Source organism: Dasypus novemcinctus, chromosome 6 (genome assembly GCF_030445035.2).
Source record: "Dasypus novemcinctus isolate mDasNov1 chromosome 6, mDasNov1.1.hap2, whole genome shotgun sequence".
Lineage (NCBI taxonomy): Eukaryota > Metazoa > Chordata > Mammalia > Cingulata > Dasypodidae > Dasypus > Dasypus novemcinctus.
The window spans coordinates 4,679,322-4,702,401 of NC_080678.1; the positions used below are offsets into that span (position 1 = coordinate 4,679,322).

Genomic DNA, 23,080 nt, shown 5'->3' on the forward strand with positions numbered 1-23,080 from the left:
TCGAGGTGCTTAGGAAACAAAGGGGGCGGCCAGCCCCAAGCGCAGCTCTGGCCTTCACAAGTGACATCTGAAATGAAGAGCTCAGTGGGTGGTTTGGAAGAGTGAACACAGGGAAGCAGACTTGGCCCAGTGGTTAGGGCGTCCGCCTACCACATGGGAGGTCGGTGGTTCAAACCCTGGGCCTCCTTGACCCGTGTGGAGCTGGCCCATGCGCAGTGCTGATGCGCGCAAGGAGTGCCCTGCCACGCAGGGTGTCCCCCACATAGGGAAGCCCCATGGCAAGGAGATTCCCATATCACTGAAAACAACAGAAGTGGACAAGGAAGATGCAAATAGAGAACAGACAACTGGGGGGCGGGGGGCGGTGAGAAGGGGAGAGAAATTTAAAAAAAAGAAAAGTGAACACAGCCAGCCCAGAGTCAGCAAATGAATACAGACAGAAAATACCCCAACTGGAAAATGAATACAGACAGAAAACACCCAAATGGAAAGAGAAAAGAATGGGGAGAGGAGGACCAAGGACAAGAGGTGTGGGAAACTCACCAACGGTCTAACACATGCTTAATTGGAGACTGAGAGGAGACGGAAGAGATGGGGCAGAAGTACCAAGGGAGATGAGATGATGGCTGAGAATTTTCCTAAAGTAATGAAATTCTCAGGTTCAGGAATTGCAGCAAACCCCAAGAAGGCCAACCAGAGAAAGCCACACCTAGACACATAATAGCAAAGCTGCCGAGGAATCCCAAAATGGATGGTGAGTCTAAGACGAGAGCAAGCCGGGAACCGTCAGCTCGAGGGGCAGCGTGCCCTGTGGTAGCAGCCCCCGAGCCAGGTCAGACAGCTCAGGGCCACCAGGGAGGACTCTGCAGGCAGGGCCAGGGGCTGGGAGCAGAGCTGGAGGAGGGCAGCGCCGCAGCTGGGCTGGAAGGGCCCGCGGGCTGTGGCACACGGAGCTGCCGCTCAGCCAGGTTGCTCAAAACGCCTCAGCAGCGAGTCAGTCCAAACGCACACGGAGGCCATGGGCAGCTGTGGGTCTGTGGGGAAGTCAGCGAGCTGCATTTGGAACGCTGCAGACAGCACGCAGACACCACCAAGGAAGTGGAAATGATGAAACTGCTTATCCAAGAGAATTTTTAAAACTTTGTTTTGACCTCAGAAATAGGAAAGCTTTGAAACATGTGTTCACACCTCAGGTTCTATGCCAACAATGTGAGTGTGAACACTGACCAGCGCCGTCGCTCACTCGCTCGTGCTGCGTCTCCCTGACGTCCGTGATGCGCAGCATTTCATCCAGGCCGTGGGGAGATGGGCTTCCGCTCGGCGCGGGCGGTGGCGGGCGGCCGTGCAGGCCAGGGTGGAGGTGTCCGGGCGCGCTGCGCCTGGCGGGAGCCCCACCTGCTCGCAGGGCGTGGGCGTGCCCAAGGGGACGTTGGGGGTGGCGGGAGCGCAGCCACGCTGACCCTGCCGCGGCCTTGGGCATAGCGGGATGTTCCAGGTGTGGTCAGTATGTGTGTGAGGTGTGTGTGCAAGCGTGTGCACGCATGTGTGTCTGCATACATGTGTGTGCAGCTGTGCACACGTACGTGTCTGTGCATGTGTGCCTGTGACCATGTCTGTGTTGCATGGCTGTGTATGTGTGTAGTTGTGTGTCTATGTGTATACAAGTGCCTTTCATGGTGTGTGCACATGCTGTGCCTGGGTGCTGCATGTCTGTGTGTGCATGTCATGTGTCTCTGTGCATGTGTTTGTTGTGTGCTGCCTGTGCGTGTGTCCGCAAGTCTGTGCATGTGTGTGCATGATGTGTACATGCCGGCGTGCATTGTGGAGAGGGACAAGAGAGCAGGATAGAAGCGAAGACTGTGCTGGGGAAGGGGATACTGGAGACTTTTCGATTTTTAATTTTGTTTTTGGAGTATTTGTGCTTTGTTGTCACAAGGCACGTTTGTAGCATGCAAACTGGGAACATTGATTTTTTAATAGTCTGTGGGTTCTACGGGTGCCTGCTGCCCCTTTGTGGTGGCCACGAGTCCTGCAGGGACCCTGACAAGGATTTGGGGGCTCCAGACAGGAGCGGGGGAGGGGTGGGGTTGCACCTCCAAACGCCCACCCTCACCCTAGCTTGAGCTGGGAAGGAGATGCAGCGCAGGCTGCTGTGCCCTGTCCCCGGGGCACTCCAAAGGCGGGGCGCAGGGCACCGCACCCCTCAGGGCGCGTCTGTCATGCCGCAGGCCTGGCAGAACCTCTGCGTGACCGAGCAGCACTTCAGCTTCCTGAGCGACATCCCCCCCTTCCGGCTCCTCTTCCTGCACCACTCGCCGGACAGGTGAGGCCTCCTGCCGGCCCCTCCTGGAGCGGGCTGGTCCACGGGCACGGCGGCCGGGCCTTCTGCGCCCGCAGGAGGGAGTCGTGGGGCAAAACCCCGGCGGGCAGCCCACCCCTGCAGGACACACGGGGCAGGCGGGCGGGGGGCATGGGGCTGGCCGGGGCCCTGGGCGCTGTACCTGCAGGCCCAGGTAGTAGAGCGAAGGTGGGAAAGCGGGAGCGCCTACCTGGCAAGAAGGTGGCAGTGTCGGGGCCTGTGGAGCGCCCACAGCCCCGGGCCCCGGGGGCGCAGCCAGACCCCCCACCCTGCTGTGGCACAGCTGCTGCCACCTGTCACCAGGACTGGTGACGCCACCTGCCGGGGTCCCCGGGGTGCCGCCTGCTGTGCACGAGGAGCTCTCCTGGCACGGCGCCGTGTCCCCCAGGTCGCGTCTCTACGGGGCGGTCTACGAGAAGCCCCAGGCTGTCCCTGGACCTAAAGGAAGGCAGCTGCAGATGGGCGGTGAGCGCTGGTCCTGGCCAGCGGGGGGTCAGCTGGCGGGGGAGGGCCGGCCCCTAACACCCCAATGGACCCCCACCTGCCCCGCCTGGGGTCACACAGCCCCCCACTGCCCGGGCATCGGGCCTCGAGGGTGGGCCGTGCGCCTTTGGGTGTAGTTTGCGTGCAGATCCTGACTCGGGGGCCGCAGGGAGGGGGCCATCCACACGGCCATGCACACAGCCGCCCTCGGGCTGCCCGGGCATGCACGTGCGGACGGCGCGGCTCATGTCCCGCAGGCCTCTGCAAGGTGATGCGGGTGGCGGTGGACGCCGGCGCCTTCTCCCACCTGCTGGCCAGCGCCCGGCAGCTCCGGGAGCAGACGGAGGCCAACATGTCCTGCGAGGACGCAGCGCCGGCCCCCAGCCCGGTGAGGCACCAGCCCCGCTGCCCCTGGACCCTGACAGGGATGCACAGACGGCGCCGCGGTGGGGGCTGGGGGGTCGGGGTGGCTGTCGGTCAGGGGAGCAGACAGAGGGGGCTGGGGGCAGGGGGCCTGGTGGCCTTGGGGGATCCCGACACCTAAAGGCAGGTGAGCAGGTGCATTGGGTGAGGAGGGGGGGGCATTGTGGGGCATGGGCACAGGGAGAGGTGCAGTGTGGGGTGCAGTGGGGGGCATGGGTGCAGGGGAGTGCAGTGGGAGGGCATGGGCGTGGGGGCAGGTGGGGGTGCACTGGGGTGGGGGGTGCAGTGGGGTTCGGTGCAGGGAGCAGGTCGGGTTGCACCACCTGCTCCCTCCAGGCTGGGGTGCTCCGGGCTCTCTGACCCGCCCGTGCTGGGGTCCGCAGGACCTGCAGCAGGAGGAGGACGACGAGCAGCTGCAGCAGCTGCAGAGCGTGCTGCAGCCCATGGAGGCGCACCTGAGGCCCGTGTTCCCGCTGCTCAGGGGGGCGCCCGAGGCCAGGTACCACCCGCGCGTCTCTAGCCCTCGCAGCGGCGCCAAGCGCAGGAGCCCCTCGGCCCTCCAAGGGCGGGCGGGCACGGCTGGAAGGCGCGGAAGCGGCTGCGTCGTGGGATTGCCGCCCCAGATGGTGAAAAGCCAGCCTTCCCCCGGGGCAGGCAGGAAGACTGCGCCGCCCGCCCGTGCCCACCCGCAAGGAGGCGCCTCGGCGGCGGGCGCTGCCGCTGGCCCTAAACCCCACGGCCAGTGGGCCGGCACACACGGGGCACACAGGGCTCGGGGGGCAGACGGGGAGAAGAGGGGGCTGACGGCCGGGGCCTCGCAGCCCTGGCACCCTGGGGTGTGCCCGAGCAGCTGGCGAGCGGGGACACCTGCCAGTGAGTGCCGACACTGCTGAGCTCTGCCGGGAGCTGCCTCGCAGGTGTGGGGGCTCACGCGCCCCGTGGGGAGCACCTCCGTTTCTGGGGGCACCCCTGCCACTCGGCCTTGGGCTGTGTTTGGTGGGAAAGGGGGCGGGGCGGCATGGGGTGCTCTGGGGATCCGCGGGTGGAGCGGACCGGCCCGGAGCCCCATCTGCTGGTGTCACACCTGGGCAGAGGGGCGGTGGGCGGTGTGGCCGTGAGAGCAGCCACTGTCCGCCCGGGAGCAGAGGCCCCCCGAACCTCAGCCAACTTGGCGGTAGTTTCCTCTGTGTCTAAAGCCTCAGTATCAGCCTTTGTTTGCAGGACACAGACTCCCGCACAGGGGACGGATTCGGGGAAGCCCAAGGCCAAAGACAAGGAGAGGAAAGCGTCCCTGCTGCAGGGTGAGCGGCGCAGGAGGGACGCGGCGCTGGCTCCTCTCACAGCTGTCCCCCGCCTGGCGCTCGAGAAGATCGGCGTGGGGCGCGCCCGCCCACCTGCGCACACGGGAGGCCAAGAGCCCGTGGCCCTGCCCAGCTGCCCAGTGCCCGCGTCCAGCAGCTGCCAGCTCTGAACAGGCACCGGCCCTCCCGCTGGGCACCCGCAGACCAGCGCTGTGGGCAGGGGCCTGTCGAACGCCCCCCAGGAGCTCCCCAGTCCCAGCACACGTGGCCTCTCGGGGCAGCCGGCAGCCACGGCAGCCACCGATCCACCTTCCTGCTCCTAGACCTCCCAGCGCGAGGGCGGGGGGCGGGGCACGGGGTCCTTCTAGTAGGAGGGTGCGGGGGGAGACACTGCACAGATTCCTGAGGGAAGACGGGCGCCACGGGCCTGCCGCACCGCGTGGGGACCCTGTACCCCCCGGCTCTCTGGTGGCCTCTGCGTGTCCAGGGCACTGCTGCGCTTTGCTGAGCCCCGACCCAACCGCCCCCCCCCCCCCCCCCCCCGGCAAGAAGACGGGCTTGGCATTGCCGAGGGTTTCACACCCCTCTCCTCAGGCCAGGGCTGGATAAATCCAGCTTTTGAAAGGCTCGTTAGACATTAGAATTTGTGCCTTCTACTTGTTTATCTCCAGCACAGAAACCATTGGGCAGAGAAAACGGGGGTTTACAAAACTCCATTTTTGGGTTTGGGTTTGGGTTTTGATTTCCAAGGTGGCCAGGACCGCTTCCTGGTGCCGGCGCTGGTGGTGGCCCGCGCCCCTGCCCCCAGACTCGCCCGAGGGCCCAAGGAATCAGGGCGGTCCCCGCCCCAGCCCGGCCCCCCTCTTCTGGGACAGGCTTTTTCCACCTTTGGGAACCCAGTTCCTGGATGAAGAGAAGAACAGACCCTGCTCAGTTTTCAGCAAACTTTTTATTTTTAAGTTAGTCTAAATTAGTTTCCTAAAGGTGACTACAATCAGCGTCTCACAGCCTCACCCCTCAGCACCAGGTGTGCCTGCCAAGAAGAGATTTTTCCCAGACAAGCCAAGACCGACCACCCCAGGACCCTCCACAGCCACCTCCAGGGCCGCAGTCGGCCCCTCAGGCTCCAAAGCAGCGGGTGCCGCAGAGGCCGTGGCCCCCTCTCAGGAGCATGCAGGAGGGCCGCAAGCCTCTGTCCTCTGACCGAGGGCCCAGAGGTGGCTGCAGCGTCTGGAGTCCCACCTTGGGAATCAGATGCTGGAGCCGGCCAGATCCTTGGGGCTGGGCCCCTGTGACTCCGGAAACGGGCCAGGCCGGCCACTGCGAGACCTGCGGTCAGAGAGTGGTCAGGCCGTGAGCCCGGCTGTGGCGCCAGCCCAGCGTCCACCCCCTGGGCTCTCGGGGTGCTCCCTGGCGCGTCCCAGGGCACACCTCCCTACAAACCAGGCGAGGGCAAGTTCCGCCTCCCAGGCCGGGTGGCTGCCGTGGCCAAACCACCCGGTGACCTCCCAGCCAGGCCCTGGGGCTGAATCGGGCTGTGGGCTCGGGCTTCCCGGGCCGGACGCGGGTGCTCTCGGGCGCCCTTCTCCCCACGGTCACTTTACCTCTGCCTCTCCCGCGCCCACAGTCCCATCTGAGGCCGCAGGGGACGTCGTCATCATCGCGGACGGCCACCTCCTGGAGCTGCCGCTGGAAGGGCTCTCTGTGTTTGACAAAGGGGTGTTGTCGGTGTCCCGCGAGTTCTCCCTGCAGATGCTGCGGAATCGGCTCCATGGCGAGGAAGCAGGTGCGGCTTGTTGGCCCCTCTCTAGGCACTCCTTTACTCAGAACCGTTTCTGGAGAGGCCGGGCACCCTGCTGGGCTGAGCAGGCAAAGATGAGCAGATCCAACGCGGCTCTGGCCACCACGCAACTTTCATTCCAAAGGGAATAGCCGAGAGTACACAGCCAACCGTGGGATTGGTCGTTCTGCCGTCGTCGTAATGAGCAGCGGAGGAGAGGACCAGGAGGGGCTCAGGGGCCTCGGGCTGGGGGCATCTGGGGACTTGGGGGCTGGCTGCAGCCCATCGCAGGTGCTGGTCGCATGGATATGTGCCGTCTGTGAATGTCCCCGAGCTGCACGGTGGAATGGCAGCTCTCTGCATTTGTGCAGAGCTCCAGTAAATGATATAAATTAAAAATAGACTGAGTGTCTGTTCCACCCAAGGTGAAGTAACAAGCACTAGATTTACCGTCCAATTGAAACAACTATACAACCAGACAAAATACACGAAACCACCGTTTTCAGACATCAGATGCCAGGGAGTGCAGGTCAGGGATCCCAGAGAGAGGGGCAATAAGCAAGGTGGTCCCGGCTTGCTGCCTGGGGGCCCCAGAGCACAGCATGGGGAGGGGGAGGCAGGCAGAGCCCAGGGTTCTCTTGAGCTGAGGAGATGGAGAAGGGAGGCTGCAGAAACCAGGAAGACGAGATTTGCAGGACCGGACAGCAGAGAGAAGAGAGGAAACTACCCAAGGTTGGGTAAAGAACACCTAGAAGGAGGAGAGGGGACAGTCCTCAGAGCTCATCCAAGACTGCCAATCGTTCAAGTTCCCTCCAGCCACAGTGGGAAACCTCACGACTCAGATATGGAGTAGCAGGACCAGAAAGGTATTCTCAGAATTGGGAAGAAAACTCTAATTCCGCTAACAGAACTTAAAAGTGAGCCTCAAAGGGATCAAGTGATCTCCAAGTAACTTAACCACATCCCAGAGCAAAGCTCAAGAATGTTTATAGGAAAAAAAATATCCAGCCCCCAAAAATTCACAATGTCTGACATCCAGTCAGAAATTACTAGGCATGCAAAGAAGTGGGGAAACTATGACCCACGTTGAGGAGAAAAATCAGTCAGTAGAAACTGATCCAGAAAGCGAGAGACAACAGGATGGGTAGTCAGGACATCATAAAGGTTACTCTGGCTGTAGTCCATATGTTCGTTCAGGGAGAGGAAAAATTAAGTGTGTTAACCTTGGAAGATACGGAAGATACAAAGAAAACCCAAAGTGAACTCCTAGAGGTGAAAAAGATGAGGTGGATCTCTGAGATGAAAAAGACACTACGCCAAACAGCTTTACCAGCATATTAGACAGTGCAGAAGATAAGTCAACATAAAGAAATGCAATAGAAACTGCCCAAAATGAAACTGGGTTTTTACAAAGAGACTGAAAAAATTAACAGAGTGTCACTGAGCTGTGGACAATTTCAAGCAACCTAGTATATGCATAATTGGAAACCACAACAGGAGGGGCAGAAAAAAGATTAGAAGTCACAATGGCCAGATTTTTTCCAAATTTGATGAAAAATATAATTTACAGATACAAAAGCAAAGAAACAAAACTAAGGCACATCAGAGTCAGATCGCTCAAAGCCAGTGAAAAAGAGAATAATTTTTAAAGTAGTCAAATAAAAATGGCACATTATTTATCGAGGGACAAATTTAGAATGGCAACAGACTTCTGGATAGCAACAGTGAAAGCAAACAGCAGCGAGACCTCTCTGAATTGTTGGTTGAAAAACTCTGTCAACTTAGATATTTTTTTAAATAACTTTCAGAAACAAAAGTGAAATAAAGACATTTTCAGATACAGAAGAGCTCAAAGAATTCATCACCACCAGACCTGCAATACAAGAAATGTTAAAAGAAGTCCTTCAGGCAGAAAAATATACATTGAGATGAAGAAATCAAGAACACTGGAAATGGTAAATATGTGAGCAAGTTTTTAAAAAAATTTCCTAATTTGTAAAAATCTCTTTAAAAGAATTTTAATGGTAAAGCAAAAACACCAGTGCATTGTGGGACTTCTTTGTAAACAGTCATGCATGACAATAGCATTTCCCCCCAGGAATGCACAATTGTGGGCCCTAACTCTGCATCTGAGACTGAGATGAATGAAAAATGTGTATTATAAACCCTAAAAGAACCAGTGAAAAATCAGGCAGAGTTATAGCTGATACACCAATGAAGAAGGACTGGAATCATAAAAATATACAATCCAAAAAGGCAGAAAAAGAGAAACAGTTGAACAAAAAGCAGATCTAGGACAGAGAAAAGAAATAGCAAGAAGGTACATTTCAACCCAACCACATCAATAATCACATTTAATGTAAACCATCTAAACACCCCAATTAAAAGGCAGCGATCATCAAGTTGGAAGAAAATGCAAGTCCCAAAATATGCTTCCTTCAAGTAACACACTTTAAATATAAAGGGTTAAATATAAATAGGTTAAAAGTAGAAGATAGCTGCCCCATAACATCTACGTCCCTTCTCAGCCTGAAGCAGAGTGGACACTGCCCCAAATCCCTCAAGATCGAGGAATTAACAAAAATAAGGTGGTGGTGTAACTGCTGACTAAAGCAGATTTGTTGTTATAGTTGTTGTCTTGTATTAACTTGCAACACTGATATTAAAAAATGTTAATGTAAACTAAAGGATGGAAAAAATATGCTACACTGATACTAATCAAAAGAAAACGAGTGCTAAATTAATATCAGACAAAAAAACAGATTTCATAGGCAACAATGTTACTGGGGAAACCATGTCACACAATAAAAAGGTCAGTTCATAAAGAGGACATAACTGCAAATACACAAAGCAAAAACCGATAGAACTACAAGGAAAATAAAGAAACACACAGTTATAGCCAGAGATTTCAACTTGAACTGCGAATACCCGAACCTTTTAAATGTTTGAGGCTTTGTTATGGCCTGGCATAGGGTCCACCTCAATCCTTTTTCCATGTGCGCTTAGAAAGAGCGTGCCAGGAGGTGGATGTGGCTCAGGGGACTGAGCTCCCGCCTACCACATGGGAGGCCCCTGGTTTGATTCCTGGTGCCTCCTAAAGAAGACAGTGAGCTGATGGGACAGGCAGGCACAGCAAGCTGACACAACAAGATGACATAACAAGAGACACAAGAAGAAAAACATAATGAGGGATACAACAAAAGCAGGGAGCGGAGGTTCCCGGTGCCTCCTCGAGAAGACGAGCTAGAGTGAGCTGGTGCAAAGGGCAGGCATGGCAAACTGATGCAACAAGATGACACAAGAAGAAAAAGAAAAGGAAGAGCATGTGTCTCCAGGTCTAGTTTTATCTTCTTCTGAGGACGCAGGTCTTGGGTGAAGGGCCCACCTGATGCAGTGGGAGTGCATCTTAGCACATGTCTATTTCCAGATATGGCCTCGTCCACAAGAACCAGAGTTGGGACTTGGGTTCATCTTTTTAGGGGACGCGGTTTGCCCCACAATAGGATCCACCTTAGCAAATTAAAGAAAGAGCAGTAGAAAAATTCCAAAGCAAATGGAGGGGAAGGTGTGGTGAACACGTGAGTGGAAGTGAATAAAGTAAAAAGCAAAACCATAATTGACAGGACCAAAAGGGCAAGAGTTGGCTATTTGGGGGAGAAAAACTTCTAAAATGGACATATTTTGGTGAGAATCATCAAGGGAAACATAGTGAAGGCACAAATAATATAGGAGAAAAAAAGAGACACAAACTACAGGTGCAGCCTAGATTTAAAAGGTGAAACGAGTGTTACAAACAACTTTGTACCAATATATTAAAAAACCTGGCAAAATGGATGGCACCCTAGGATTGTAGCGACTCTCAGACTTGGGAAAGAAAGCCCGAAGAGCTCCTGAGGAATAAAGAAAGGAAATCAATCGATGCAGGCCTTTGCCCACAGAGTAAACCAGTTTTTCCATTTTTCAGCCGAATTTTACCAATCTTTCAAGAAACAGATCACACCAGTCTCCTGCAGATCTTCCCACAAATAGAAAAGGGCGCCGGCTCCCTCAGACGCGGAGGACGGGCTAAGCAGACGCCGCCCTGTGCGAGGACAGCAGAGAGGAGCTGGTGTCTCCTCTCCTCGCCAGGTAGCCCCAAGCTGAGCAGGTGCCCCAGACGGGCACAGCCGGAGGAGCTTCTCAGCCTCTCAGCCACGCAAGACGCCCACGCGCAGAAGGGAAACCCACGGAAATGACCTCGTCCTGGTGAGGGAACCGACCAAACACCGGGGAAGCCCCCTTCTTGCTGGTGCCCCTGAAATCGGAGTAGACGTCACCTGCCAGAGGCCCCTGAATGTGGAAGACAGAAAGCCAAGGCCGGAGACTCGAGGGAAAGAACAACTGCCGTTATTCCCAGTGAGCTGCCTGTCCCCAAACCAAGAGACAGCAGGCAGGGGACGGGGCGCAGGCCCCGAAGAAGGCACACAGGCTTCCTCAGCACCGGGGACCAGCAGGGCACTGGCCCTGCGACTGGGCGGCCGCAGCGGGCCAACTGGTGGGTGCCCAGCAGGGCGTGTGAATGCCAGCCCATGGGTGTCAGCACCGGTGTCAGCCTGGACGTGTGGGAAAGCACTGATCCCTTTTAGCTTTCCAACAGCATTACATCCGTCATTCTCACCCCTTTCTTCTTGTCTTTAACAGAAGGTAACACAAAGAAGGAGAGCCGGGGCAAAGACCCCAGAAAGAAATCGCCCTCCAAGAAGGGCCTGAAGGTGGGCCTCGGCGGGCTCCCGGCGGGCAGGCGGCCGAGGGCCAGGGGGCCGGGCTCCCCTGGGCTGGGGTTGCACCTCGTGCCCTCCACTGGCCCTGCCTCTTGCCCAGGGGGGCGTGCCCCGGATCATCCCCCCGGAATGCATCGTCATCGACGCGGACAACTTCAAGTGTATCCTTTTTTTAAAAAAGATTTATTTATTTATTTATTTATTTATTTATTTTATTTCTCTCCCCCCCACCCCCAACCCCGGTTGTCTGTTCTCTGTGTCTAATTGCTGCGTCTTCTTGTCCGCTTCTGTTGTTGTCAGCGGCACAGGAATCTGTGTTTCTTTTTGTTGCGCCATCTTGTTGTGTCAGCTCTCCGTGTGTGAGGCCCCACTCCTGGGCAGGCTGCACTTTCTTTCGTGCTGGGCGTCTCTCCTTACGGGGCGCACTCCTTGCGCGTGGGGCTCCCCTACACGGGGGACACCCCTGCATGGCACGGCACTCCTTGCGCGCATCAGCACTGCGCATGGGCCAGCTCCACACGGGTCAAGGAGGCCTGGGGTTTGAGCTGCGGACCTCCCATGTGGTAGACGGACGCCCTAACCACTGGGCCAAGCAAATGTATCCTTTACGAGCCCCAGCCCGGGCCCACCCAATGGCCGCCCACGCTCCTTAACCAGCCCCCCAGATGTCGTGGACCCCTATGAGGAGGCTGAGGGTTCAGGTGAGCCTCCCCCCAGCTCCCGGCCCCCGACAGCCCCACCCTGCCCTGCCCCCCCGGGGGCTGCGCCACCAGGGCAGCACCCACCACACAGCTGTGCGGAAACGGTGGCCTGAGCAGCCGCGGCGGTGCCCGGGGCCTTGGCGCCCGGAGGAGGGCGTGCCCACGTGGCCAAGGGAGTCTGATTTTTTGGCTTCGGCTGAACCTGTTTTGTAAATCTCTCCACAAGGGGGGGGGCACCAGCACTGCCCCCTGCGTTCAACGTCCACTCCACCCCAGGCCCTGCTCAGTGACGGCGGGAGGCGGCCAGGACAGGCAGGGGCCACACCAAGGTCATGCCGAGGCCACACCAGGCCCACTGAAGCCACGCCAGGGTCATTCCACCGAGGGCACGAAGATCCTGTTGAGGTCACACCAAGGTCACATGAAGGTTACAGCAAGGTCCACCAAAGCCACACCGAGGTCATATCAGGGTCGCACTAGGCCACACCAAGGCCGTGTGGAAGTCGTGCTAGGTCACACTGAGGTCACACTGAGGTCACAGCAGCGCCCACCAAGGTCCACCAAAGCCACACCAAGGCCACGTCGAGGTCTGCAGACCTGCCGCCCGGTGCCCCCTGCCCGTTACGAGGGGCACGTGTGTTCAGTTGCAGAGGCCCTGACTCCCGTCTCCGTAACCCGGGACATCTTGGAGCGATTCCGAGACGCGTTCACCTCCCGATGGGTCGGACATCTGGGGAAGAAGCACTTTCCAAGGTCCGGGTCGGTGTCCGCGGGCATCCGTCTCGGGCCGGGTGTACAAGCGCCGAGGGGGGCGTGGAGGCCGGGCGAGCCTGCAGCCCTGGGCCCCCGGCCCCTCCGGTCAGGCCGCGCCCCCACGCACGGGCTGCGGCCCCGTGACTCCCAGGGGAGTTGCTGCTGACCCGTTTTGCAGATGAGGGAATTAGGGTGCAGGGGGTCCATGCGGCCGTAGCCCCCAGCCCGCAGCCGGGCAGCCTCCTCGCCAGTGACCTTGGGGTGCCCCAGGTCAGAGTCACCCGTGTTCCAGGCGTGTCCCTACAGCTGACCCGTGAACCCCTCCACCTCCGCACTGCCCCCTACCCCCACCCCCAGCTGGGGGGCAGAGGCTGGGGTCGCACTCCCCACTTCCCAAGTCCGGTCCTTCCAGAATCCTGCTGGTTCCACAGCTCCCCCCATTGGTCTCCTCCCCCACTCTGCCCGGGGCACCCAGGCCCACCCGTCCTGGGCACCTTGGCACACACCCGTGGCACCCCAGCCCTGGCCCCCCCAGCTCTCTGCGTTCACCCCAGCAGCTTCTTGCCCTCTTGGAAGTCACCAGCTTGCTGTGCCTCAGCCCCTCCCGGACTGCCCTTTGCCTGGGTGCCCCCCTCAGCCCCGGCCTGTACACCACGCTGACCTCGGGCTGGCAGGTGGACCTTCCAGCATCCATCTGGGGGCAGCAGGACGGCCTGAGGTTGGGAGCACCTGGGAAGGGCGGGAATGCCAACGGCACAACTGCGGGGCCGCACGCCACCCCTCTGTGCTGAGGGCAGCTGGGGGTCTGCGCTGGGTGTCGGGTGCAAAGGGAGGGGGCACTTACCCAGGGGCGCAGTCCCGCCTGCAGGCCCAGCTCCCTGTGTAGCCCCCCAGCTCCTGTCGGCCAAGGGAGGGTCAGCGGCCCAAGTGTGGGCATCACCTCTTGGGCCTGTGCCCTGAAAGTGTCTCCCAAGCGCCCACCTCCACCCTTCGCAGAACTGAGAGCTTTGGGGACACATTTGTGTGAGGGGCCAGGCATGTCTGTCCATGGCCTTTGTGGCCAGGCATGGCTTTCTGTGCCCTTCCATGGCCAGGCATGGCTGTCCGTGACTGTCCGTGGCTGTCTGTGGTGTCATGGTCAGGCATGGCTGTCTGTGGCTGTCCATGGCTGTTGTGGCTGTCTGTGGTGTTGTAGCCAGGCATGGCTGCCAGTGGCTGCCTGTGGTGGCATGGTCAGGTGCGGCTGTCTGTGGCTGCTGTGGCTGTTGTGCCTTTTCCGTGGCATTGTGGTCAGGCGTGGCTGTCGTGGCTGTCCGTGGCTGTCCGTGGCTGTCCGTAGTGGCATGGCCAGGCGTGGATGTCTGTGGCTGTTGTGGCTGTCTGTGGCATCATGGTCAGGCGTGGCTGTCTGTGGCTGTCATGGCTGTCTGTGGCTGTCTGTGGCTGTTTGTGGCTGTCCGTGGTGGCATGGCCAGGCGTGGCTGTCCGTGGCTGTTGTGGCTGTCTGCATCATGGTCAGGCGTGGCTGTCCGTGGCTGTCGTGGCTGTCCGTGGCATTGTGGTCAGGTGGGGCAGGGCATCCTCCTTCTGGGTGTCCCTGTCCCATGGCAGCACCCAGCTGAGCCCACGCTCGCTCCTCGCAGCCAGGCCGACTGGGAGCAGCTTCTGGCCTGCGACGGCCTCTTCTTCTACGGCATGGAGAGCTTCCTGCTGCACATCGTGGTGGAGAGGCTGGTCGCGATGAACCTGCAGGGTGAGGCGCGCACTCGCCGCGGGACCTCCTGGGCACCAATGGCCCCACGGGGCCGGCCCACCCGGGTCCCTACAGCGTCACCCTGCAGGAACGGCCGCGGCCCCCCACGGAAGGCACGGGCACAGCCCCCAGCCCTGCCCCTCGGCCCCGGCTGCCCTGTCTGCAGAGGGGCCTCCTCAGCCACGACCTTCCCAGGCCCGGCCGCCCGCAGCCACCCACCCGCTCCCCGGAGACCCCGGTTCAGATGGGCAGAGGGAGGGCCTGCAGGCCAGGCGGGGTCACGCGCAGGAGGGGCTTGCCCTCCCAGGGCCGGCCCACGGGGTCTCTGGGAAGGCAGGGAGGGCATTTCGGGGACACCTGGGTCACCCTGTCCCAGAGTCCTTCCGGTCTAAATTGGGGCTCTCTGGCCTGTTGGCCCCTGGTGACCCCTGGTGACCCCTGGTGACCCGGAAGCCTGCACTCAGCCCAAGGCTTGGGGCAGAGGGGCCACAGGAGGCGGCAGGATGGGCGCGCCAGGCAGGAGTGGGCAAGGGCGCGTGGCAGAGCGCAGAGAAGGCCGCGCCGTGGCTGAGAGTGGACACCATGCGCGGTCACATGCATGCGGTGGGTGGGGCCTCAGGCCGCACAGAGCCCGGCGGCTGAGACAGAGCCGTCTCCCATCCGGGTGCCGCGGGGTCCGGGCCCCCAGGTGCTGCGCTGTCTCTGCAGGTGCTCAGCCCGCGCTGGCCAGGCAGGAGCAGGGCAGGCGCGGCCCGGGGGCCACCGCTCTGAGGGCAGGCGCTGCACCCTCCCCGCCGCCGGAGCCTGGGCCAGCTGGGGTGCTCGCTGGGCAGACGTGGGTCTTGCCGCAAGCCAGCCCCTTCCTCGGCCGTCGGGCACCGGAAGCCAGGTCCCCTCGAACGGCCTCCACGGAAGGCAGACCCCAGCCCTCGCCCCGTCTTCTCAGTTACGGGGATCCTCTGTGGCCCCAAACTGGTCCCAGCCTGGGCCCTGCAGACGGGAGGCGCTGTGGCCTCGGGGCTCTCCGCCCCCGTGGAGGGGCGTTCCTGGCTCCAGGCTCCCCCATTGGGCCCAGCCAGGGTGACCTGCTCGTCCTGGGCTGACCATCCACCCAGCCCCGCCAGCCAGCTCCAGGGTCTCCTCCTGGCCGCAGTGCAGCCTCCAGGCTTCTCCGGGGGGTGCTGAGAGCACGGGGGGGCAGCCGAGGCCCCCGGGCCACTCTGGGCAGCCCAGCAAGGGCTTCCCTCACCTGCCACCAGCCAGGCGTGCGGACGGGGCTCCTGAGGCCACCAACCTCCACGTGGCCCGGGCAGCAGCAGGTGCGGAGAGGCTGGCCAGCCCCGCGCCCTGAGCCCCCTGTGGGCCCTTGCGCTCCGCAGAGTGCCGGCTGATGGTGCTGCTGGACCTGACGCGCTCGCCCAACAGCCTGCGGCGCCGCCGGGAGCTGGCAGATAGCAAGAGGTGCAGGGGGGGGGGCGGGGGGGGGGGTCCTGGCAGGGGGCCTGCTGGGGCCCTGATGGGGGCTCCCAGGAGGGGTACCTGCCCAGAAGGGGGCCTGCGGGGGCAGTCTGCCGGGGGCACCTGCTGGGGCCTGGGGGGCAGGATGGGGGGAGCACGGCCCCATGCCGTCTCACGGGCCGCCCCGCAGCCAGCTCCAGCTGTCCCTGGAGGACCCCCTGGCGACGGCCGTGCTGCTGAGCCTGGTAGGCGTGCGCAGCCTCCTGGCGAACCAGTGGCCCACGCGGCTGCAGGACAACGCGCTGCGGGCCACCGTCCTCTGGGAAAGTGAGTGGACGGGCTGCGGGCGGGGCCGCGGGTGGGTGCCGGGCACCGGGCGCCGGGCACCGCCTGAGGGCTGCTCCCTGCGCAGACCTGCTGGCCGCCGGGAAGCCCGTCGGGAGAGCCGCGCGGGTGCTGCAGAGGATGGTCAGCGAGGAGGCCGCCCCGGGTGAGGCCAGCCCGCCACTGGGCCCCACACCGCTGAGGGGACGCGAGCGCGGGGACGGGGGGCAGCAGGGAGGCCGCTCCGCCTGGGTGCCCCACAGCCAGGGCTCCACCTCCTCCACCTCCACCCGGGGGACCCGGGGGCGAGGGCAGCCCGATGCGGCGAGGGCGTCCTGGGGCGTGAGGACACCCCGCCCTCCGTGCACCCCGCTTTCCAACTGACGCTCCGCCCACTGTCCCCAGAGGAGTCCCCTTGGACCTCCAGGGACAAGCTGCTGCCCGACGCCCTGCCCCTGCAGAAGCTGCTGCGCGGGTCTGCGCTCCCGCCCGCCGCCCTCAACCTGGTCGTGTACGGGCTGCCGCACCAGGCCATCGGCTAGGCCCCCGCCCCGCGGCCCCGCCCCTCGGCCCCCGCCAGCGCCCTGCCCTGCCCTTCAGCCCCTCAGCCCCTCACCCCCTCCCGCCTCAGCCCCGCCCCGCCCCCGAGCCCCCTGCCCCTCAGCCCCCACCCAGCCGCGCTGCCGCGTGGCTCCTGTCCCCTGCGGACCCCGTGTGCCCCAGCCTGCTCGGGGGCTAGGGGTACGTGGAGCCGGTCCCCAGAGACCATAGAGCACCCAGCACCCTTCCTGCCTCAGGCACCCACCTGGCCCCGTCATTAGGCCCGTGGCCAGGACGCGGGGTGGCCCGGGCCCCGCTCTGGAGAGTCCATGGCCGCCCCTCCTGGCCCGGGGAGCACCCCCTACAGCGCGGCGCCCCATGAGAGGCCACAGCAGCCCTGTCTGAGCGCCCCTCCGGCTGTGCCATCCCCTGGATAATTAAACTCCTCGTGCGCACAGGCTGGCTCTGACCTGCGTTTCTGTAAACAGCCGCGGGAAAGCGCGTGCCTCCCGGGGCGCCCGGGCCCTGGGGTGGGGCTGGGAGCCGCTGTCCTGGCGCTCACCTGGCGCTGCCCTGGAGCACGGCCGGATGCCACTTCCCCGTCCGTGGGCCCCTCCCTCCCAGAAGACCCCGCTGTAGGCGCCGCGCCCTCCGATAGCGCCAGACTCGGGGAGGCCGCCGCCCGCAGGAAGGGCCCCTGCCTGCCCGCGGCTCTCCAGGCTCCAGGCGGGAGCGGCCGTGCCTGCTGGCGCCCGGGTGCCCCGGGACTCTGAAGACGGGCTCTTCCCACCTGGCTGCTTGCCAGGCCGGGCAGGGGCCGCCGCGCGCGGGTTCGCTTCAGCCGGGCCCTGTGACAGGGCCAGAGCAGCAGAGCTCCCGGCACAGGATGCAGGGTGGGGCTGTTTGTTACTGCAGCATGGCGTGCTGAGCTGACAGGTACATCAGGATGGGGTCTCCGGCAGCCGCCCTCTGCCTGGGAAGGGCCCTCTTGGCTCCTGCTCAGGGACCTGCCACCTCTTCCTCGCAGACACCTGCTTTCCTCTGTGCACGTGAGGCCAGGCGGGGTGGGCGCATCAAGGGACGGGGCCGAGGGGGCCTGGAGCCTCTGCCTGGGCTCGCCCTTCCCCGCCCAGAAGCCCCTGCCTCCTTCCCAGCCGCCCAGAGCCCCACACGCCCGGCTCGGGGCGCCCACGGCCATCCCCACCGGCCCCTGCCGCGGGGACCCAGCAGGCCTCGGTGGTGAGGCCCCGCTTCTCCCAGCCGCTCGGGGCTGCACTGCCCCTCTCTGCAGGGTTGGGGGCACGGACAGCCTCCCCAGGCCTGCGGTGCCCCACGCCCCCTCCCCGGGCCGCCTCTGGCCTGCAGCTCCCACCCCCGCCAGCATGGCCCGCCCTCCCCAGGCAGAGCCACCCTCCCCGCAGCTCCCAGGCTGAGCCCGACGCAGGCCCAGTGCAGCTGGTGGCCTGGGGAGGCTGTCCATCCAGAGGGAGCCCGCGGGCAGCCGGGGCAGCAGGAGCCTCCCACCATTGGCCAAAGGAGCCCACGGGGATCAGGAACTGGCCCTGTCCCCCAGCATGGCCGCGGCCACAGGCCCAGGACACACGCCTCCCCTCCTGGCCTGTCCACGTTCCGAGGTCCTCTGTCCTCCCCGCCAGGCACCCCACGCCTGGCCTGGGGGCTCAGGAAGTGCTTCTCGGACAGAGTGGATGAAAACAGCCCCGGGACCAAAAATACCAGAGGCTGCGGGCAAGTCGAGGGTGTGGCCCTTGGGGCCCCGGGGTGGCGAGATGGCAGAAGGCAGAGGGGTCTGCAGGCCGGAACGTGGAGCAGTGCAGAAGATTCTAGAAGGGTGCGCCCAGGGCCCCCGGGGCGGGGCATACCTCACGTCCACCACGGCTGCACTTCCGGCCTCTGCCGTGGTCACCACAGACAAGCCCAGGAGACTCGGCCCTGCCAAGAGGGGGCCTGGCCAGGGAAGGGCGGCGCGGACGCCAGGTGCTGTGCCACTCGAGCCTGAGCACAGAGCCTGAGGCGAGGACCTGGGGCCGGGCGTCCTGTGGTGCTGGTGTCTGGCGAGCAGCCCGTGGACATCTGGGGGGCCCCCAGAGTGCCCTGGTCCAGGAAGCCAGCAAGGCGCAGTGGTGCCGGCCCCGGGGGCGGCTGGGCCCTGTCCCTGTGGGGTGCCCGGGAGCCCCTGTGCTCCCCCCGGCCCTGCAGGCTCCACCCACTGGCTTCTGGGCGCGGACGAGGAATTGGCACCCACAGGCGAGCACCCCGAGACCACTCACGGCCACGACGCAAGGGCTGGAGCCGGCTCCTCAGAGCTGGGGGCCAGGGGTCCCACCCCTGAGCTGGCCTGCGGGCGTCCAGCCGTGCCGTGGGCCCAAGATGAGGGCGTTGGGCAGGGTAGGGCAACCTGCACCCTCCATCCTGCAGACTGGCCGGCAAGGCCACGTCGGGGCAGCGTGGCCTTCCCTTCTCAGGTCCAGAGCCCCTCGGGCCGAGACTTCTGGGTCCGCGTGTACAACCAGCAAACGGGCTTTAGAAAAACAGCACAAAGCCAACACCTCGATGTCAAACAGCTAAAATGAAGGCTGGAGGCAACACAGCTGCTGCTCCCACGCGGTGCCGGGTGAGCGGAAGATGGAAAACACGGTGCCTGCCGCTGTGCACCAGCAGCTGCCCTCCTGGCGTGGAGCCGGAGAAGACAAGAGCTTTGCTCCCACAAAAACCCGCCAGGGATGACGGCCTGACACTGGCCGCCGCCCAGGTGAGCAGGCGGACACGCTGCCCGGCCTCCCCGACAGCAGTGGGCAGGAGCGGGCTGGCGCTCAGCCCCGGGCACCCTGCGGGGCGCGTGAGAGAAAGCCGACCCCGAGCGTGCGCTGCGTGTCCACGTGCACGACGCTCTCACAATGACAGGAGTGCAGGGACGGAGAACAGACCAGCCCTGCAGGGACGCGCTGTGGCGCCGGCGGCAGGCGGTGGCGGAGCACGGTGGCATTGCCCGAGCGTGGACAAAGCACCTGCACACCCGTCAACCCACCTGCGGACGAGTTGGCGGCGCTGCGCCCACACCAGCGCCCTGGCTTCGCTCGGGTACAACGGCGCTAAGACGTGCCGTTCAAGGACTGCACCTGGCATCCCAGCCGGTAGCTTCCTGTGGGTCTAGAATTATCTCGACGTAAAAAGTAAAAAAAGAAAAGCACGTGTGTGATCATGTTGAAAGGCTGCAGTTCTCCTTTTTGTTTGAAGATTTTTCCTTTTCTCATTATATACATATACTTGTTCCAGTTTGAAAAAAAAGCTAACTAATGACCCAGGAATAAATTCAAATCAGAGCAGTGCTGGAAATATGAGCTTTCTTCTAGAAAGATGTTGGCACGCACCCAAACAACAAGAGTAAAAGCTTCTGGAAATATTTCATCCACGCGGCATCACATTTTTTACCTTATGCTGTGTCTACTCATGTGAGAAATACTCAGCGGTGAGTGCTGGCCCCTGTATGAGAGGCTTTAAAATAACTTTCTGAGTTATGTCCCAGCAACATAACAAATCACATTATCAATTAGCTTCTATAACAGAAGTGGCATCCTGTAATATATTCAAGCGTGAAAAAATTGCCTAGGTGAAATTTATGTAACCCTAAAAACTATAAGGAGAGGAGAGATCACTCGGAATTTATTGGTAATAATAGCAGACAGCGCGCAGTCCAAGTGGCAGATAGCTCTCCGGGAGTGGTCGCCGGGCTGGGAGGGCCCCGAGGGTCTGGGGGTGACGGCCGCCATGCACGCCCAGCCCGCGGACATCCCCGATGTGGGTGCCCCGGCTACCGCGCGGGCGAGGCCACGGGGTTGCACCTCTGTGCCGCCCGGGGAGCCGCCCTGGGCTCCGTGGCCTTGGGCCGCTCTCCCAGCTCGTGCTCTGCCCCGGGCTGTGGCCCCGGGCGGGGGGCTCCCTGCGCCGCTGCAGGTGTGCTGGGAGAGCTTCCTCGCCTGCCAAGACCAAGGCCACGAGACCAGCGCTCCCCAGGGCTGAGCCGGGTTCCTCCTGCCAGGTCCCCGCAGGGCAGGCAGGTGGGGGGCACCAGGCCGGCGGGGGACAGGTGGGGGGCAGGTACAGGGGCTGCTGGGGCAGGTGGGGGCACCAGGCCGGCGGGGGACAGGTAGGGGGCAGGTACAGGGGCTGCTGGGGCAGGTGGGGGCACCAGGTCGGCGGGGGCTGGGGCAGGTGGGGGGCAGGTACAGGGGCTGCTGGGGCAGGTGGGGGCACCAGGCCAGCGGGGGACAGGTGGGGGGCAGGTACAGGGGCTGCTGGGGCAGGTGGGGGCACCAGGCCGGCGGGGTCAGAGGCAGGTGGGGGGGCAGGTACAGGGGCTGCTGGGGCAGGTGGGGGCACCAGGCCGGCGGGGTCAGAGGCAGGTGGGGGGGCAGGTACAGGGGCTGCTGGGGCAGGTGGGGGCACCAGGTCGGCGGGGGCTGGGGCAGGTGGGGGGCAGGTACAGGGGCTGCTGGGGCAGGTGGGGGCACCAGGCTGGCGGGGGTTGGGGCAGGGGCAGCGCTCACCTCTGACGACCACCCGTTCCTGCGTCTGTTCTGATCAACCTTCACCTTTTAAAACGTTAATTTATTAATTTATGTCTTGAAAACGGTGGTTTTAACATTTTAGAAACAATGTTTTATTGTAGGAAATCTGGAAAATACACAAAAAGAGGGAAAAAAGGCAGAAAAAGGCCACTTCCTCCTGGCCCTGGCGTTTCTCCCGGGCGTCTCCCTCGGGCGCTCTCCTGCACGAGTCTGTGTTGGGTCAGTGATTTTCTCGTGTTTCCACTTAACACAGTAAAGGATTTGGCATTTCAAGATTTTAAAATCAGAACCTTTATTTACAGCATCCTTTAACCTCAAAATAAGCTGCTTGCAAGTGCAAGTGGCCCTAGAAACGGGGTGGGTGGCGTTCTCCAGGAGAGAAGAGCCTTTCACCTTGAGAGGTTAACACTTTCGGTGGGGGTCTCGGCTGCCCTTTCCTCGGCTTTCCCTCTGGAGGGGCCGAGGCAGCCAGGGTGCCCCTGCCCCGTGCCCACCCATCTACCCACCCGGGACCCCTTGCTGGCGACCTGGTCAGAGCAGCGCCCCCCCGCTGGGGCCAGGTGCTGGGGAGGGGCCCTCACAGAGGCAGCCCCTGTCCCCGTCCCCACTTAATCCTGGAGACCAGCACTGCCCAAGCAGGGCCCGTCCTCCAGGGCCGTGGCCCCCAGGCCCCTCCCCGCCACAGCGCCCGCTCCCGGGCACTCCGCTCCCGCAGAAGTCGGAGCCCGCGCCCTGTCCTGGCGCCCGGGCTCCCCGGGGCCCTGGCCCGTCCCCCTCCCCAGGGCCGCCGTCCGGGCAGTTAATTCCCGATCACAGCTCGAGCAGGCCTGCAGATTGATTTGGATTAAGAAATGAGGCAGGTTAATAAAACTAAAATGCTCACAGCCACTTGTATATAAATTTCTATTAAGTTGCTTCATCCAATGCTGGTCTCTAATAGTTTAATTTCTGTATTAAATAATTAAAACTCTATTTTCAATTGCAGTGAACAATTGTTTTCCTTAATGATCTTCCTAGAGGAGCCAGTAATTTTATATCTTGTAAAAATGATTAAATGGCATCATTATCCCATATCTCTGAAATATAACTCAGCAACTTCAAGCAAGGCCATTTGTATTCAATTAACGCTCCCTTGCATTAAGCCGCACAATATTACTTCATGCCACATGTAACCCAACTGTCCTCTCATTTTATGATGACGATGATGAAGATAGAAACAACCAGTTTAATTATCCCATTTCCAACAGGGAAATCAATTTTCAATATGTCTTCACCCTTACACACACAAAAAAGGCCGCGTTTCCTGGGGAAGGGCGGGCGGAGCCGCGCGGCGGAGGCTCCGGGGGTGCGTGGGCTCTCCCAGAGCGTGGCCCTAGATGCGGGAAGGGCGGGTGCAGGCCCCACACGGGCCCCGGCGGGGAAGGGTGGGCACGGGCCCCGCTGGTCGTGGGCTCCGGCCGCCGCCCTCCCGGGCCTCGGCAGGCCCTTGCCCTCCAGGAGCCAAGGGGAAGCCGCCTAAGGCCCAGCAGCGTCTGGGCCCCCGGGACGGCCTTTTCCCCCCACCTGCCTAGCTCCCCAGCGAGCCCCCCACCAGCCCCAGGTGCTGCCCCATTTGGGGACTGACCGTACAACCCAGGGGGCTCCTGGGGGGTTGACCGAGGCTGGGCCCAGCTCCTTTGTCAGGGTGATTCAAGGGACGCGCCTACCGGACACTCAATCACGCCGGCGCTGTGGGCCAATGTAATCTAATTGTTTGACATTTTTATCACAACTCATTGAGGCCAGAGGGAGGCAGCTAGATTAATGCCCCCGGGCACTTGGCTAATGGCGGGACGGAGCTGATGGGCCAAATTACGGGG

General features: G+C 61.9%; 1 protein-coding gene across 3 annotated transcripts in view; it reads left to right on the top strand.

The window, feature by feature from the left end:
• The window catches only part of CFAP46 (cilia and flagella associated protein 46), a 134,597-nt gene extending 114,608 nt beyond the window's left edge, over window positions 1-19,989 (top strand). For 2 of the 3 annotated variants that reach the window (XM_058298090.1, XM_058298091.2), the window contains 15 exons: window positions 2,229-2,323; window positions 2,748-2,824; window positions 3,100-3,230; window positions 3,649-3,764; window positions 4,487-4,566; window positions 6,194-6,352; window positions 11,027-11,097; window positions 11,207-11,267; window positions 11,772-11,807; window positions 12,452-12,560; window positions 14,204-14,313; window positions 15,693-15,774; window positions 15,962-16,098; window positions 16,184-16,261; window positions 16,501-19,989. In XM_058298090.1, coding sequence (XP_058154073.1) covers window positions 2,229-2,323; window positions 2,748-2,824; window positions 3,100-3,230; window positions 3,649-3,764; window positions 4,487-4,566; window positions 6,194-6,352; window positions 11,027-11,097; window positions 11,207-11,267; window positions 11,772-11,807; window positions 12,452-12,560; window positions 14,204-14,313; window positions 15,693-15,774; window positions 15,962-16,098; window positions 16,184-16,261; window positions 16,501-16,637 — 1,479 coding nt within the window. In that variant the 3' untranslated portion in view covers window positions 16,638-19,989. The remainder of the gene's footprint in view (window positions 1-2,228; window positions 2,324-2,747; window positions 2,825-3,099; window positions 3,231-3,648; window positions 3,765-4,486; window positions 4,567-6,193; window positions 6,353-11,026; window positions 11,098-11,206; window positions 11,268-11,771; window positions 11,808-12,451; window positions 12,561-14,203; window positions 14,314-15,692; window positions 15,775-15,961; window positions 16,099-16,183; window positions 16,262-16,500) is intronic. The other variant, XM_071215607.1, reaches the window with a different exon arrangement.
• The last annotated feature ends 3,091 nt before the right edge of the window (window positions 19,990-23,080 follow it).